Here is a 16,023-nt window from a genome sequence, read left to right as displayed (position 1 = left end):
GGGGGAACAGTAGGTCTGAGAATAGGCAGCTGATTTATGAAGCATGTTGGGATAGTGAATAAGGGCACCAAATATTAGTCCAGTCATTCAATGAGTATGTTATACATACTTCTTCATCAGTAGTCAATAGTGATCTCCTCTAATACATCATTCTAACTCAACTATTTGGTTTTTCGCTCAGAAAAATTTAAGAATTCTGATTTGGATCTCTATTTGTGCATGGTAAGCATAGAATTTAATACACAGGAGTATGTTCCATGCAAACAGAATTACACGAATAGTATTTCAACAGGCTGATTTCATCTTGTGGAGTCTATCATTGCCAGAAGGGGATTCAGAGATCACCATCTTTTTCCATCAATTATTAATTGCCTGATAATGAAAATCACTTCTCTCATATCTCAGTCTATCAAGCAAATAGCTAAAGCCTCTCCCTGTATGTTCTTTGTATCTTAAATTATAACAAAGAGAATATTAAAATAAAATGACAACTATATTCCTCTGCCCATAGAATTTCAGTTTGTTTGTTTAGCTGGATGAAGGAAAGCTTAAGCTTGTTATTGGAGATACAGAGATTAATTTAGGTTTTTGTTTCTTTAAACCTTATCATGCCTAAAGTCTCATGCTGCAAATTAATATCTCTTTTCCTCCTGTATTTCACAATTTGGATTGCAATAGAATTTCTTTCCCTGAGGGAAAGAAAGGGAAATGTCAGAATACATGCTTTGGAAGCTTAAATCCTGCAAATAGATGAAATGTTCCATCAAGCAAAAGTTGCCTAAAGGCTGGTATGTTGCTGCATGTATAACTTCTTCAGTACATCTCTTATTAACACATAGGATAAATTGGTCCAAAGAAGGACTCAGGCATTGTTTTACCCAGAAACATGCACCCTAGGTCTATATGATACCAAAAAGATGGTTACTTTAGGGACTCAAAGCCTACCATACCAGTTTAGTGTAATTTAGAGCTAACAAGATACATGACAGTTTGGTTAAAATTTTAATTTTCCACTTTGTAAGCTTAATATAAATCTGTTTGCTCCAACACCACTTTCAGTGGAGAAGAAAATAGAGATGTTTTAAATTGTGTCTTACAAAAAGATTGGGAAATCAAACAAGGGATTGCTGGATGTCACTCAGCATTTCAAAACCCTTATCTGGCACAAGCTCATATGAAAACATCCTTTTGGATGATGTGTAAAGGAAACCCTCAAACCCTTGATGTCATTAAATTGTTGATGCTGTATTCATGCAATGGGAGTGTCGCCTCAACCGGGTGAGCAATAATCCAAACTTCCTTATTTTTCTTCCTACAAATGAAAGAAAATTATTTTCTCTGATGATTATTGGTTTAGTTATCAACTCTCTGGGTCTGGTTGTAAGACGAAGGTAGGTAAGATAATTTTTTGTTCTAATATGTTTTATGATTCTCTTAACATTGGGAAGTTTTTTCAACACATATGACAGGAGGACTTGAGGGGTTAAGATTCTCTTGAGAGGAAAAAGAGATTAGAGGCAGAACTAGAAAGAGACACTATATATTATAGATGATACCAGAGAAAAACCAGACTGACTTCAAGCAGGAGAGGATTTCATCTGAGCCCCGTTTAAAGGGTCAGGTCTGAGTCCTGTGACCAATTTCATCTTCCTGCCTTCATCTTCCTCCAGAGAGAAAAATCCTTTCAAAGCCCTTGGGTTATTCACTCTTGTGCCTAAGGGCCTGAGTTACAGGCTCAAACAAACACTCAGACTCTGCCTTAGTCAGACTCAACCGGGATTACTGATACATTAGCATAAAAATAAGAAGGCAAGGGTCTTGAGTGATTTGCTGGGAAATAATTCACTGCAGTTAAACAAGTATTGGTGAAGCATCTACAATGATCTACAATGTGTAGAACAGAATGAGAACTTGAGCCCAGGTCTTGTGGTAACAAAGTTCACCATTTTTTTCCACCATACCACATTGCCTAGGCTCAACTGCCAAGGGTCTGCCTCTACCCCCCCAAATAATACTGGATGCCCAAGTGGTAGAAGCCCTGAGATGTGTGGAAAATACTATTTGAGCCTGTATGTTTTTCAAAGCAGGCATTACCAATCAGTTCCACCAGCCAAATGTGCAGTGAATCCTAACATTTCCATCAGAACAGGTGTCCATTAGAGTATCTGCACAATAGTGCCCATACTGAGCTGAACTGAAATTGTAATGGACCAGGGAAAGATTGGGTGGTCAGGAAAGAAAGAGAAAATGTAGACTTTTTTCTCCCCCAAAAGCATGCTGGGAAAGAAAAGGCAAACCTGTCTGAAGAAACATCACAGTTTTGTCTTATATTATTTTGGTTTGTTTTTTAAGGATTGAAAGATGTGAGCATGCATGTAGGCTAAGGAAAAGGATCTTGAAGGAATAGGATGAAGTTGCAAAAGAGATAAAATAATTGATGGCATTAATAGTAAACGTATATAAGAATTACTCTGTATAAGGCATTGCTTTTAAGAGCTTGACATATTTAAATCAATTTGATGCACTGAAAAACCTTATGGGAAGTCATTAATATGATTCTGACTTTACAGATGAGGGAAATAAGGCATAGCTTAAACAGCATCAAGTTGCAAGACTGGGGTTTGAACCTAGCTAGTCAGGCTTAGTCATTGCTCTTAATGGTTGTGCAAATCTGCCTCTCTGGGCAGATTTTGTGTAGAATGAGATGCACTAATGGTGGCCTAGCATTCTCAAGGAGAAAAGACACTTCTTTCTTTGCAGCAGAAGAGATCGGGGCTAGGGGAAGGAACAGAAAAATTTAGAAGAAAAGGAGAAGAAGTTGAGGGCGTTCACATTAGATGGCTATACTCATTCTTAGATCTAGTTGTCAGCATAAGTACACAGAGGGACATTACCTCCCTACCTGCTGTGTCAGGTGCCATTTCCAAATTAATCTACCAACTACAGTTATTTTGACAAATGTGTGAAAGCTTATGACTGGGACACAGACCTATCTTATAGCACTTGTATATATTCTCTTTCTCCCTGTTCCAATGTTCACATTATCATTGAAAAAATTTTGGAGAGGCATTATTATCTTGGAATCTGTCCTGAGATTATTCAGGTTGGACTCTGATTCTTCCTGTGAAAGGAATCAAGGGCTTTTGGAGTAATGGACTCCAAAGATTTTGAAATTATGCTCAGTAGTCTCCTTGGAGAGTCAAAAAATAAGGCATGATCAATCATGGTATATGGCAGAATATGTAATACCTCCGCAGCCTCCAGTTTCAAGAGACCCACTCTTGAGAAGAACCCTATTATAGAATTTATTGAAAAGGAAGCTGCTATAAAATGTCTAGTGCTAAATGATGTGTTTCAAACCACAAGTGCTGGAATAATTCAGATAAGGTAGCTAAGGTAGTATTCACAAGGTCTTTAGTCACTAAGTACTTTATTTTTTTTTTATTTTTTTTTTAACATTTATTTTTGAGACAGAGAGAGAGCATTAACAAGGGAGGGTCAGAGAAAGAGGGAGACACAGAATCTGAAACAGGCTCCAGACTCTGAGCTGTCAGCACAGAGCCCGACGCGGAGCTCAAACCCACGGACCGCGAGATCATGACCTGAGCCAAAGTCGGACGCTTAACCGACTGAGCCACCCAGGCGCCCCGTGGCACTAAGTACTTTATAAAAACTGGTATGCTGGTAAAACAGCTCTCAGAAAAACAAGAAAGAGCCCTTACCAGTAGCATTTGCTGTTTTCCATAGGGTAAATATATTCCCACCATTGCTAATTTCAAGCTACCAAGCACCTCACAAAATTCCTCAATATTTAACAGCTTCAGAGGGCCAGTAGGTGCTGGCTTCAGCACACCGCTGTTTTGTTATCCTTTTTCATCCTTACAGCTGCCTTTTAAGGTGAAGACCACCATTATCTCCAGTGTGCTAATTAGGAGAAAAAGAATTTGCCCAAATGCACAGAAGTAGAATGGGGGCAGAGCTTGAGGGAAGCTCAGGGTATATGACCCTAATAACATCCAACTATAGGCCTGTACTCCTTCTTTAACCTAAAAACAGCCACAGATATTCAAGGTGGTAATGTTGTCAATAACTATTCCCCACCTCTGGCTCACTTCTGTTACAAATACATTTTCTGTGGCCCCTTGGGGACTTAGTTAATATTTCTAGATCTTTACTATTCCATAGAGAACCTTGGGTGTAAAAGCCCACTAAGTGTATATTTTACTTAGTATTTGAAAAATATTCTGTCTCCTTGCTACATAAAGAATGGACCAACTATCAGCATCATCTGAGAATGTGGTAGAAATCTAGAATCTTTCTTACCCAGAACTACTAAATCAGAATCTTCCCCATAAGATGATCCCAAGGTGATATGTATGTCCATTAAAATTTAAGAAGCATTGCTTTAGGGGCGCCTGGGTGGCTCAGTCGGTTAAGTGTCCAACTTCGGCTCAGGGCATGATCTCATGGTTTGTGAGTTTGAGCCCCACATTGGGCTCTGTGCTAACAGCTCAGAGCCTGGAGCCTGCTTCAGATTCTGTGTCTCCCTCTCTGTCTCTGCCCCTCCCCTGCTCATGCTCTGTCTCTCTCTGTCTCTCAATATAAATAAACGTTAAAAAAAATTTTTTTTAAAGAAGCATTGCTTTAGCCTACAACAATCATATTGGGGCTTTCATGTGTCACGCTGTATGTTGTTTTTGCAGTTGGCAGTGACTGGCACTGATACAATATAGTCTATCATATCCCATCCTCTTTGTAGCTGATAGTGGTACAGTCTGTGGTCACAAAACACAGCAGCTTTACAGAGTGAGACTTGGCCTCGTTAGCAACTATTCTGAGCAAAGAACCACAGGCTTCTCTTCCATTAACCTGCTTCATAACCTCAAATTTTGTTTTTCTAATTCTACAAGAAACTTTGGAGAGCCAAGTCCAACTAGATTCCTCACAAGGATTTCCTCTCAGAAAAATTAATGCAAAGAAAAGTAAGTTCTAAACATTTGAGAGTCTGTCAGGAAGTGGTGGGGAGGAGTGAGCTTGCCGGAGCCAGACCTCTCTGACATGCTAACTTAATTCAAACCACAGGACTTCATTTGAACTTGGCCAATCATTCCTGAGTTGAAAATAGAAGGAAAGGATCTGTGGCCAAAGTTAGAACTTTTAAAAAGAGTTTTGAGGTGTTCAGTAAATTTACCATCCACACAGACATTTAAAAAGCATCGTGGATTGAGTTTCTATTATGTTTTGTTTTCTGTGTTTTCCCAAACCATCAGATTACTGAGGAAATGGCCACAACCCAGATGCATTTAAAGGTAAATCCCCACAGTTTCCAGTTGATATGGAAGCCTAGAAATGAAACAAATACAATTCGGAGAAAGAACATTTCAAAAAATATCTATTTGGGATTTTAAAATAAAGGCAAAAATTATTCTAATCTGTGGATATCTATTGTAATATTAGTGCTCATGGTGAGAGGCAGGGTGAAAAACCCTTAGCATTTTTCATCTGGCCAAAGTAGGGTAGCAAACCTGCCTATTAGAGAGCCGAAGAGCAGCATTATTCATCAGCATAGGATAGAAGGAAGAACATTCTGTCTGCCCAGATATGGGGAGGGTTACTGTGTTCTTACAGAAGGTGGTCATTCAGAGATATTTCTTCAGGCTTCTAGTGATCCAAGGACTCTGAGGTGCCGGGAGGCCACCAAAGGTAGTCTCCTAAATCATCCCTAAACTGAAAGCTTCTTATGAATGGGGACCACATACCTAGTTTGGTCAGCACCATGCCCCCAGCACCAACACTATTGCCTGGAACATAAATAGTATTCATTAAATACGTATCATGTGATGGATGGATGGATGAATGAATAAAGCCATTGCTCCAGATTAAAGTCAGCATGTTAGAAATGCCTGATAAATACTCACCAAGTTGCTATCATGATATGCATGAAGGTAAAAGTTTACAGTAGCCTGGAAAACTAAGATAAAAGGAAAACATAGGGCAAAGTCAGAAATGGGGATGTCTGCACTAAGTAGGAATGGGACTGTGCAGACTGGGAAGGGGACAGGAGGAGCACCCACTGTTGGAAGTCTCCATTGTCTAATTCACCATTTTACCAAAGGTTGGATTTGTCCATTTGGGCGTTTAACATTTAACATTTAACAAAAATCAGTATCTGTTACTGGCAGCTCTGAGTGTAGCACTCTTTTGGCACTGCGGGAGACAAAAGACCTATCCTTCAGCTCAAACCTTCTGGGAACTTAGAATTGAGTTGTGAATGTAAGTCTAATATGATCATATAACAAATTTTTAAAAACACATTGCAAAATATCAGTAATTTATGATTAAGTTCCAGATAAGGTAATGAATGTTAAATGGTCAGACATCTTTGTGAAAGGAGATCTATTTCAAGTTCAAAGAGTCCCTGGTACACACTAATCACTAAATGTTTATGTAAGTGAATGAGTGTTAAAACGTACCAGTTATAAGATCAAAGCAACATGAAAACTGTTTTAAGAATAATGTGTATGGGGGTGTCTGGGTGGCTCAGTCGGTTAGGTGTCCAACTTTGGCTCAGGTCATGATCTTACAGTCTGTGGGTTCGAGCCCCACATTGGGCTCTGTGATGACAGCTCTGAACCTGGAGCCTGCTTTGGGTTCTGTGTCCCCCTCTCTTTCTGCCCCTTCCCCACTCATTCTCTGTCTCAAAAATAAATAAACATTAAAAAAATTGTTTTTAAGAATAATGTGTATATATATACAAAGTATATACCATATTTTATATGGAGAAAGTTCATATTGCTGCTTCATGAAATGAGTGGATACAATATAATGCACCCAAGAGTGTTAAGTTGTTTGAGTGTGGAGACCTTGCTCATGCCTGCATCATCAGAACCTACAGAGAGATGACCGGAGTGCGCTAATCCTTCCATAGGAATTGATGAATCAATGAGCAAATGAATGAAAAGGAAGTTAATCTAAATTTGAGGTAGGTCATTTAGGCAAGCTTGAGCCAGCTTTCCTTAGCTAGTATGAGTCACTTTCTTCACCAGTCCACTGAGCCTTCTCACTTTGGCTTTCATGGCTAATGCAAAAAAAAAAACAAACAAAAAACAACCAACAAAAACAAACAAACAAAAAAAAAACCCACAGCATTGGGAAATTTGAGAGACTTATCTATAGAGCACATTTTGCATAATGATTTATAAGAAGTAGTTCCTGCCTGTGTTTTAAATAAAAAGAACACAGGGCATCTTGGGGAGAGGGACTGACATAGGAAAGGTAAATGAGTAGCAATATTGTCACAGGGAATTGAGACCAGACAATGTGTTTAATGGAAAATGAATGATGAGGCAGTGAGAAAATATAAGAAGGAAGAGATAAGAAAGAACCTTTTCTATTGGGGCGCTTGGGTGGCTCAGTCAGTTAAGCATCCAACTCTTGATTTTAGCTCAGGTCATGATCTCACAGTTCGTGGGATCGAGCCTTGTGTAACGGCCCCTTGCCTGCTTGGGATTCTCACTCCCTCTCTCTGCCTCTCCCCCATCCCCTTGCTCTCTCTCAAAAACAAACAAACAAACAAACAAACAAAATTTTTAAAAACAAAGTAGTTTTTCTATGAAAGAACACATATCATAAATTATATGTCCTTATCAAAACAAGTTGTGGTCATATATGAAGAAAAATGGCTTCTATTTTCATTTCCACATTCACACAAAGTTAAAAAGAAAACAGTTATTACCATTTTCAACAGCCTTGATGACAGCATTTGCTATATGGCTGGTTAACTTGAGTGTAGAGCTTTGTTAGTTTGCTTTGAATTATATCCAATTTATAATGACAAATATAAAATAATAGACATTAATTATAATATGACTAAAAATACAAAGGTAGATGGAGTTAGAAACCTACTACTTTAATTGCAATCCCCTGAGGTAACCAGTATTAATGGTTTGTTGTGTATCTTTCTACATCTTCCTTGATGTTTCCTAGAATATATATATATATATATATATATATATATATATATATATATATATATATATTTACATACACAATGGGTAGTTATTGTATTTATAAAAATGTAAACAAATGAAATATATAAGCTTTTTCTTCATTTAACAATAGATTAGAGACCTCCTACCAGATGAATATATAGAGAGATTTTCTCACGTTTTTAAATGTAGAGTATGAATTTACTACCATTTGTTCAACTATTCCTCAATGGTGTACATTCTGGTATTTTCAGGGTTTTTTCAACCACATATAATACTGCACTGAACGCCCTTGTGATTGCAGACTGTTTTAATTTCATTGTCATGGGTGTCTGAGCCTTGAAATCTCACCTTTCAAACGCCACTTGCTTCCCCTCATCCTCCCTGTCATTTGGAGCATGAAGCCGAAGAGAGACTGCAGATGAGCTATGAAAGCCGATAACCACTCCATACAGCACATGGCCAGCAGCTTCCTGCTACACTATTTACGTCCTATTCCATTGAGATGGCACTCTCCGCTCACATGACCCAAATGCAGCTCTCACTCCACCAAGAACACAGCTGAATCCAACTGCATTGGCAGCTCTGCACATGCTCCGTCTGGCCCTGTGAATCCTCACTCACCCATTGAGATTTCTTTTGGTTTAAAGCAACATTCCAGCTGCTGAAGCTCCGTTGACCTCCAGTGTTTTCCTGGCTCAGATCCAAGGCAGGTAGCCCCCTGCAAATTGTATTTTTTTTAGAGTTTGAGCTTTTTCGTTTTTTTTGTTGGGGGTTGGAAGGTGTATAATAATTACCCACAAGCATAGCTGATGAATGAAGCCACAAGAAGTAACTCTTTTCCTGGCAGGTATCACAGGAATAACATTTGCCTATTGCCATCATTTGCTTCGACAACAACCTGCAGCTCTAATGCACGTTTAATTCTCAAACAGGAGTTTTGGCAAGTGATGCTGTATCTGACTGATGTGTTGACTGTAACATGTGAGATGGTGGGTTTTTTTTTTTCTCTCTCTAGAAACCTGGATGCTTTTTGCCATTCTGATGGTAAATGATGAGACAGGCAACCATGGATTTCAGCACTCCATCTGTGTTTGACCAGCAAAAAGGTAAAAATGCTGCTTTAATACCTCCTTTGGTTCTTCATATCTTTAGTTCAGTGGTAGAGATTCTGCAATTCTGAGGGGGAAAAGAGTAGTGTGTGTGTGTGTGTGTGTGTGTGTGTGTGTAATATGAAAGAGGATTTCACATAGAAAACAAATCTGTTTTACATGTTCACTTCTTATTTGATAAGCATTTGGAAAAGAAAAATAAGCTTATGGTCTGTTTGTCTTGTTAAAGTATTCCTATGTACAAATTTTAAAAATTGGGTTTCAAACACAACCAGCTATTTCAGATACGATCATCTTTATTCTCATCAGTTTATTTTCAAATCTTTAAAAACTATACTATAGTAACTAATATAAAAAGAACAAATCACGTCTCTTTTCATTCTATTAACTCAATATCTCATTGCCACAGTTCCATAGATACTTCTTGATTTCCTTTTAGGAATAGATGTTACCTAGATTTGTACTATAGTTGATAGAATATCTCATCCATGGTTGTGGTGTGATTTAACACTATGTTATTTGTAATGACAGGATATATCTTTCCTACTCATAATTTGCCGAGTGGAGGTCATTTTCCACATGAAAAGATTGCTATGGAATCAGCCCCATCCTCATAAAAAGCATGTATTCAGCAGTACAGTTTATGTGTATACATTTTGCATATGAACTGTGTACATATACATAATACCTTTGTGTAATTATGCATCTTTTCTATATATGCATAGGAAATTTCCACTCTGTAAATGTAATAAATATTTTTTAGAATATTTTAAAAAAATCTGACATCTAAACCATTTTTTGTAGCCTGTGAATATTCTTCAGGACCCTAAAGATCTTTGGTCATTTGCTCCTAGTTTTGGCTCCAACATGAAAAAGATGATTTGTAAAAGCTCATTAAGAAAATCCATTGCTTCTTTCTTTTTCCCTTGTCCTGCTCTAGGCCATAGTGTGTTTATTACCCTTCAAGCTGTATCTGTTTCATGGGTGAATTATTTTAGCTCAGTGCTTTCTCAAATATTAGATTTACTTTTAGATCTCTGAGTGACTATATGTACAGATGTATATATAAAGAGAGATAGTTCTCCACTTCTTAACTCATTTTGAATTGCATGTGTGTGTCCCTTCAGAATATGCTGGTTCACATGGTGTTTGATGATGAACACCATAGGGAAAATGATTGTTAAAGCTGTGCCTACCACCATCCCCTCCCCTTGGTACATTTTGTATCACTGAAGACAATCAGCAAAAATGAAAGTCTGCCTAAATCCAAAGACCTCATACTAGCTAAATAATGACATTGTTGCGCTATGCAATCCAAAGAGGAACACAACGAGTTTATTTTTTTTGAGACTAATCTGAGGAAGCTGGAATTGACTGTGAAGAGGTGGCCCTTCATAATGAATTCATCTGTTCCAGTGTTGTGTTCCCTTACAGGCTTGAGCCCAAAATGTAGTTAACTAGTTAACATATTAATTTGTCATATTTATTTTCTTACAGCACCTTTCATTTGAGCAATTCACAGCATTTCGTCCACCCCACACCTGACTCCCTCATGAAAGTTCACCTTCTCCCTGCCATCTCTATTTCTATTTCTCAATCCTTTCTAGAGGTGCTGAAGTATGGTTGAAATAGCGTAGGTTGGAACAGCAGATCTACTTCTTAGCTGTGTGACCTTAGAAAGTTACCTAACCTCTCTGGGCCTTACTTTCCTCAGCAATAAAATGGAGGAAATAATGTTTGCCTCGCAAGGCTGTTGTGAGAATATAAAATAATACATAAAAAGCACCAATCACATTGCCTAATCTGCCATAAGTACTTTAAAATTGTGGCTGCCTTTGTTATTCCTGTTTTAATTGCTACCTTGGACTATGAGTTCCTCAAATGTGAAAGGCTCTTCCCTTGTCTACCTCCAGCTTGAATTTAGCAGTCCTCAGAACAAACAAGAGCTTAGTTAATACTAGTCGACTAGAAAACATTAATTTTTTTTTTCAGTATTCCAGGGTACTATTTAGAGCAATCCCCTAAAATAAAAATTAATTAGATGATACCTGAGTAGTTCTATTATCACATTAACCCTTCCATCCTCTTAAAAGCATGAAAGGCCATAATGGTTTAGACCATTACATAGCTTTTAAATGCCATTATGGTATATTGTTGGGCAAACCACAGCAGAGTGATTTTCTCCCCAAATGTGGGCTTTATTCAAGGGCTTTCCATGAATTCTGAATATTTGGGGAATCAAAATTCTAGTAGCCCTGGATTTCTATGGAAATTTTGAGAAAAGAAATGATCTGGAAGGATCTCAGAAGTCATGTAATCTATTGGTTCTCACACTCAACCACACATAAGAATCACATGGACAGGTTTGGAAAATGCTGATGCCTAGTTCTCCAGTATAATTAGTGTTGGGGGGAAGCCTGGAAGCTCCCCAGGAAGATCTCACGTACAACAAGGCTTGAGAATCATTCATCCAACCCATTGGCCTAACATCTCAGATGGGAAGAGGGAAGCACAGAGAGGTGAAAAGGTGGGGCCTGTTTGTACTAATAACACCCAGCTAGTGAGTCATAGAAGGGCCTGAGACCCAGGTATTCTCTATCCAGACATCAGAACATTGAGAAACTTCTTTTCATGGGTGGTCTGTGGCCCCAGTAGCTGCTATGGAATGGTTGCAGGGCTCAGACAGCTCTGGTTTATGGTTTCACAGGGAATGGTTAGCATTATGCACTTGAAAAAAATATGACACAGAATCACCTTCAGGGGTCAAATGATGTGGATGTGTTAAGTCTGAATCCCTTCAGTGGCATTTTTCTAGATTTCTCTTTAGTAGAGGTAACAAGGCATCCTTATGCTAAGGGCTCGGGGACATATATATGGCCCTTACTCATGTTATGTCTCAGTTTTCTTCCCATTTGCATGAACCTGGGCAAATCAATCTCCTAGTCTGTGAAATGTACAGGGTTGCTGGGAGGCTTAAACACCCAGTTATCTGGCTACGGGAACGAGAGTCGTTTCTGGCTTGCTTTCTGAAATTGTGACGCAGGAAGCCTGGGTCTTCAGAGCTCTCCACTCCTGCTTTGTGCTTTTTGCTTTCACCATAGCAACACTGTTTCTGGTCCCACGTGTTCCTCCTGGCTGTCTTCCCTGTCAGAGCCCACATGCAGGAAAGGACCTGTAGTAAAATCATTTACTACGGAACACAAAGCTTCCTATTGCAGTGGAGATGTTATATAACAGAAGATATTGCATTTTAAGCTTTGTCTCTAATTGTGGAAAGAAAAGGTTTGCTATGCCCAAAGGAGGAACCTAAGGCCTCAGAGAGGATGGGAGCTGGATGAGTGGTCCCAAGGGTCTCTCCACACCCTGCCCTGCCCAGGGTCCAGACGAAATTGTGTTTCATGAACATTGTGTTTGTGGGCACCTGAGGGGGCATGGCCCACCCTGCAGGCTCTTTACTGATAGAGTTGCTGAGAGAACAAGAGGAGGGCCAAACTCTCCAGTGCAGATTGAATCACTGCAGTAGTGTCCTAGGGCTGCATGACAAAGCACCACAAGCTGGGTGGCTTAAAACAACACAAGTGTATTGTCTCACAGTTCTGGAGGCCAGTGTATGAGATCAAAATGTCAGCACCTGCTCCTTCTGGACTCTCCAGGGAAGAATCCTTCCTCGCCTCTTCCAGCTTCTGGCTGCTTGTGGCCTCCACTCCAGTCTACACCCCTGTCTTCACATCACCTTGTCCTCTGTGTGTGTCTGTCTCAGAAATGCCTCTGCCTCTCTCTCATAGTTACAATGCATGGATTACCCACATAATCTAGGATAAATCTCTACTCTCAACGTCTTTTAACTTGATCACATCTTTTGACATACGAGGTGATATCCACCCTTTTGTCATACACGGTAAAATTCACAGGTTTCAGGGATTTACGATATGGATGTATCTTCAGGGCCACCATTCAGCCTGTTACATGGCATGAACAGATATAAAATCTCAAGTCCCTTGTCAGAAAGTATTATGACTAGGGTTTTGGGAAAACCCATTCTTATTGAAACTAGAGAGAAATTTGACATTTGAAAGGGAAGATAGAAAGGGCATCTATTTGGAGCAGACTCTGTGCAGGCATTTTACATGGATTACATTTGATGAGAACAAATGTCAATTGAGCACTTAGCAAAGCCAGGCTCTGTGCCATGGATTGTACATAGACTAGCTTGTTTAATCCTCACATCTATCCCACTCTCATGTTCCCGCCTTTTACCAATGAGGGAATTTTAAAAGGTTATGACTGACCCAAGGTTACCACATATAAAATGGCAATGCTGAGATTCAAGCTGCTTGACTTCAAAACCCATGTTCTATCTACAACTGTAATCTTCCTTCATCAACCACAACTTTTAATGAAGAAGTAAGAGATTAATGAAAATTCAAATTAATGAGGCACCTAGGTGGCTCAGTCAGTTAAGCATCTGGCTCTTAACTTCGGCTCAAGCCATGATCTTGCAGTTTGTGGGTTCCAGCCCCACATCGGGGTCTGCGCTGACAGTGTAGATCCTACTTAGGATTCTTTCTCTCTCCCACTCTCTCTGCCCCTCCCTGGCTCACGTGCTCTATCTCCCTCTCTCAAAATAAATAAATAAACTTTAAAAAATTAAAATTAATGAAGCGTGTATTTTCACAATCAAGCTGTTCTTCCATTGTGTTGTGGATTTTTAAAGCTCCCACACACAGATGTGAGGGTTTTAATTTCCAACATTTCATCCAAAATGGAAGCAGTAAACAAAAAGAATTTAGAGTGTAACAAATTTGCACTTTGCTGAAAAAGCAAAAGTGAAAATTCTGCATGACAACCAGATGCCTCCAAAGGAAGAATAAGCACATTTTTAAAGAGGTTTGGGAAGAGAGCAGAGAGAGGCAGGCAAAGGAGACAAGACAGAGAGGGAATGATTTCGGCCCAATTGATGATTTTAGGGTAAAAAACCTAAATGCGTACCTAGAATGAAACCCAGGAACACTGAGGGGGAATTCTGTGATTAATTTTCAGATTAATTGTCCAGATAAAGTAAGATTAGCTGGCAACTCACCAATCCACAGGCTTAGAAGCAGACTGCTGTTGCCTCTGGGAAATGTTTAGCCTTCTCCCTCATTTGGTGAAGAAAGAGGAGCAGAGGGAAACAGAGATGAAAGACTTTTTTCTGCTCTTGTGGCCCACTCAAGACCAAGGTTTCTGGAAGCCTGTCCCTCACCCTTCTCTGCTTCACTGCTGTCAATTTGGCACAGGAACCTCCCTCCCATCAACCAACTCCTGGGAAAGATTGAGACAAACCCATCCACTCCTGGCTCCTCTTGTGAACCTAGCTAGAGGAAAGCCCTTGACTAATCTTACCCAAACAATTACCATTCACAGCCTTTGACAACCATGAAAATGCAAGTGATTCAGTGGGTTGGGGATTAGGAGAGTGGTGTCCTCAGTATTCTCTGCCACAGGACAGCCCTACTGTCCTAGGGAATGGGGCCTTTTTCCCTAGTATGCATTCCACGAGGGAGGATCCAGGAGTGGTAGCCACAGGGAATGAAGGTACACTGGTCCCTTAGGTCTCCTGCATCAACCCTAATGTTATGTCCACAGCTTAGCCAGATCAACTTCAGGAGGCAAACCCTCTTTTCAGCCCCTTGTCCAAAAGTCAGCTGGGTCACTACAGTGAGCTTTTCCTACCATCTCTATCCATTAACTCATTTCCTTAGCAACTATTAAGCAATTGTGTTGGGTAATGATATTCATGTATTTTCTCTTTGATGCAATTATTTGGATGCAAAGATATTTTAATGGAATCTGAAAGAAAATTTACTAAGCATGTAGCTATTTTTATTACCAAACAAGTATGAAACAAACATCTTACCCATCCCCAAATATGAGACAAGGTGAGAAGAAGAGGGTCTAGAGGCACTTACATACAAGATTGGTGTAAAAGATGTGTAGAGATATATACCATCTTGCAGAAAGACCCCATCCTACCAGAAGTCATGTTTAGCACTTGTAACTATCAGGAAGGAAGCCTGTCAGTCAGTGCAAAATGCTTGCTGATTCTGAGAATCCACTTATATCAAGAATGATCTACATCTCAGCTTTTCTGATTTATCTCTGAAAATCATGGTGGTTTTAACTAACACTAACTTTGAACTAATATATAGATTTGTGTGCTTAATAAGGGTCTTTAGTTTGTTTTCTCTTTGTAAAATTTTAAAAATGTAATTTGTGCATTGATAATCTAGTTTTATTGGCTCTATTGGGGAGGAAGAAAAGGGAAGATTCCTTTCACACAGGAAGTATTTCTATCTCTAAATGTTCCTCAGAATTTTAAAATACACATGTAAAATATTTAATAGCATGCTAATCCTTTTTAAACTTTTTGTTTGAAAATAATTTCAAACTTAAATCTTGTAAAAATGGCATAAAAGAACACTTGACTATCTTTTACTCAGATTCATCTGACATTAATATTTTGCCCCTTTTGCCTTTTTGTTGGCTTTCTTCTGTCTGTGTCTCTATGTCCCACATCGCTCTCTCTGCCTCTCTCTATGTATACGTTTATTTATGCATGTGTGTGTGTGTATGTACTTTTATCTAATCTGTCTGCATTCCAATTTTGTCTAGTGAACTAGTAACATCTTTCATAGCATTTCTTCCAGTACTTGATCCAGTCTAGGATGACATATTATATTTAGTTGTCATGTGTCTTTATTCACTTTTCTTTTGGAACATTTCTGCACAGTTTTTTTGTCTTTTATGGCATCAACACTTTGAAATTATAGCCTCTCTCTGTCTCTTTTAATACTGAGTTCCTCCTTTTGGGTTTGTCTGTTGCTCCCTCATGACTAGATTTAGATATATACATTCCCAGACAGAGTACCACATGGGTGATGTCT

At 39.1% G+C, this 16,023-nt stretch overlaps 1 protein-coding gene across 1 annotated transcript in view; it reads left to right on the top strand.

Moving 5' to 3' along the window:
• Nucleotides 1-16,023, top strand: part of ANKRD55 (ankyrin repeat domain 55) — a 595,509-nt gene that overhangs the window by 491,215 nt on the left and 88,271 nt on the right. The window contains exon 11 of the mRNA XM_042987042.1: nucleotides 9,007-9,097. Coding sequence (XP_042842976.1) covers nucleotides 9,040-9,097 — 58 coding nt within the window. The 5' untranslated portion in view covers nucleotides 9,007-9,039. The remainder of the gene's footprint in view (nucleotides 1-9,006; nucleotides 9,098-16,023) is intronic.

This window comes from Panthera tigris, chromosome A1, assembly GCF_018350195.1.
Source record: "Panthera tigris isolate Pti1 chromosome A1, P.tigris_Pti1_mat1.1, whole genome shotgun sequence".
NCBI lineage: Eukaryota > Metazoa > Chordata > Mammalia > Carnivora > Felidae > Panthera > Panthera tigris.
This window is presented reverse-complemented; position numbering and strand designations above follow the sequence as displayed.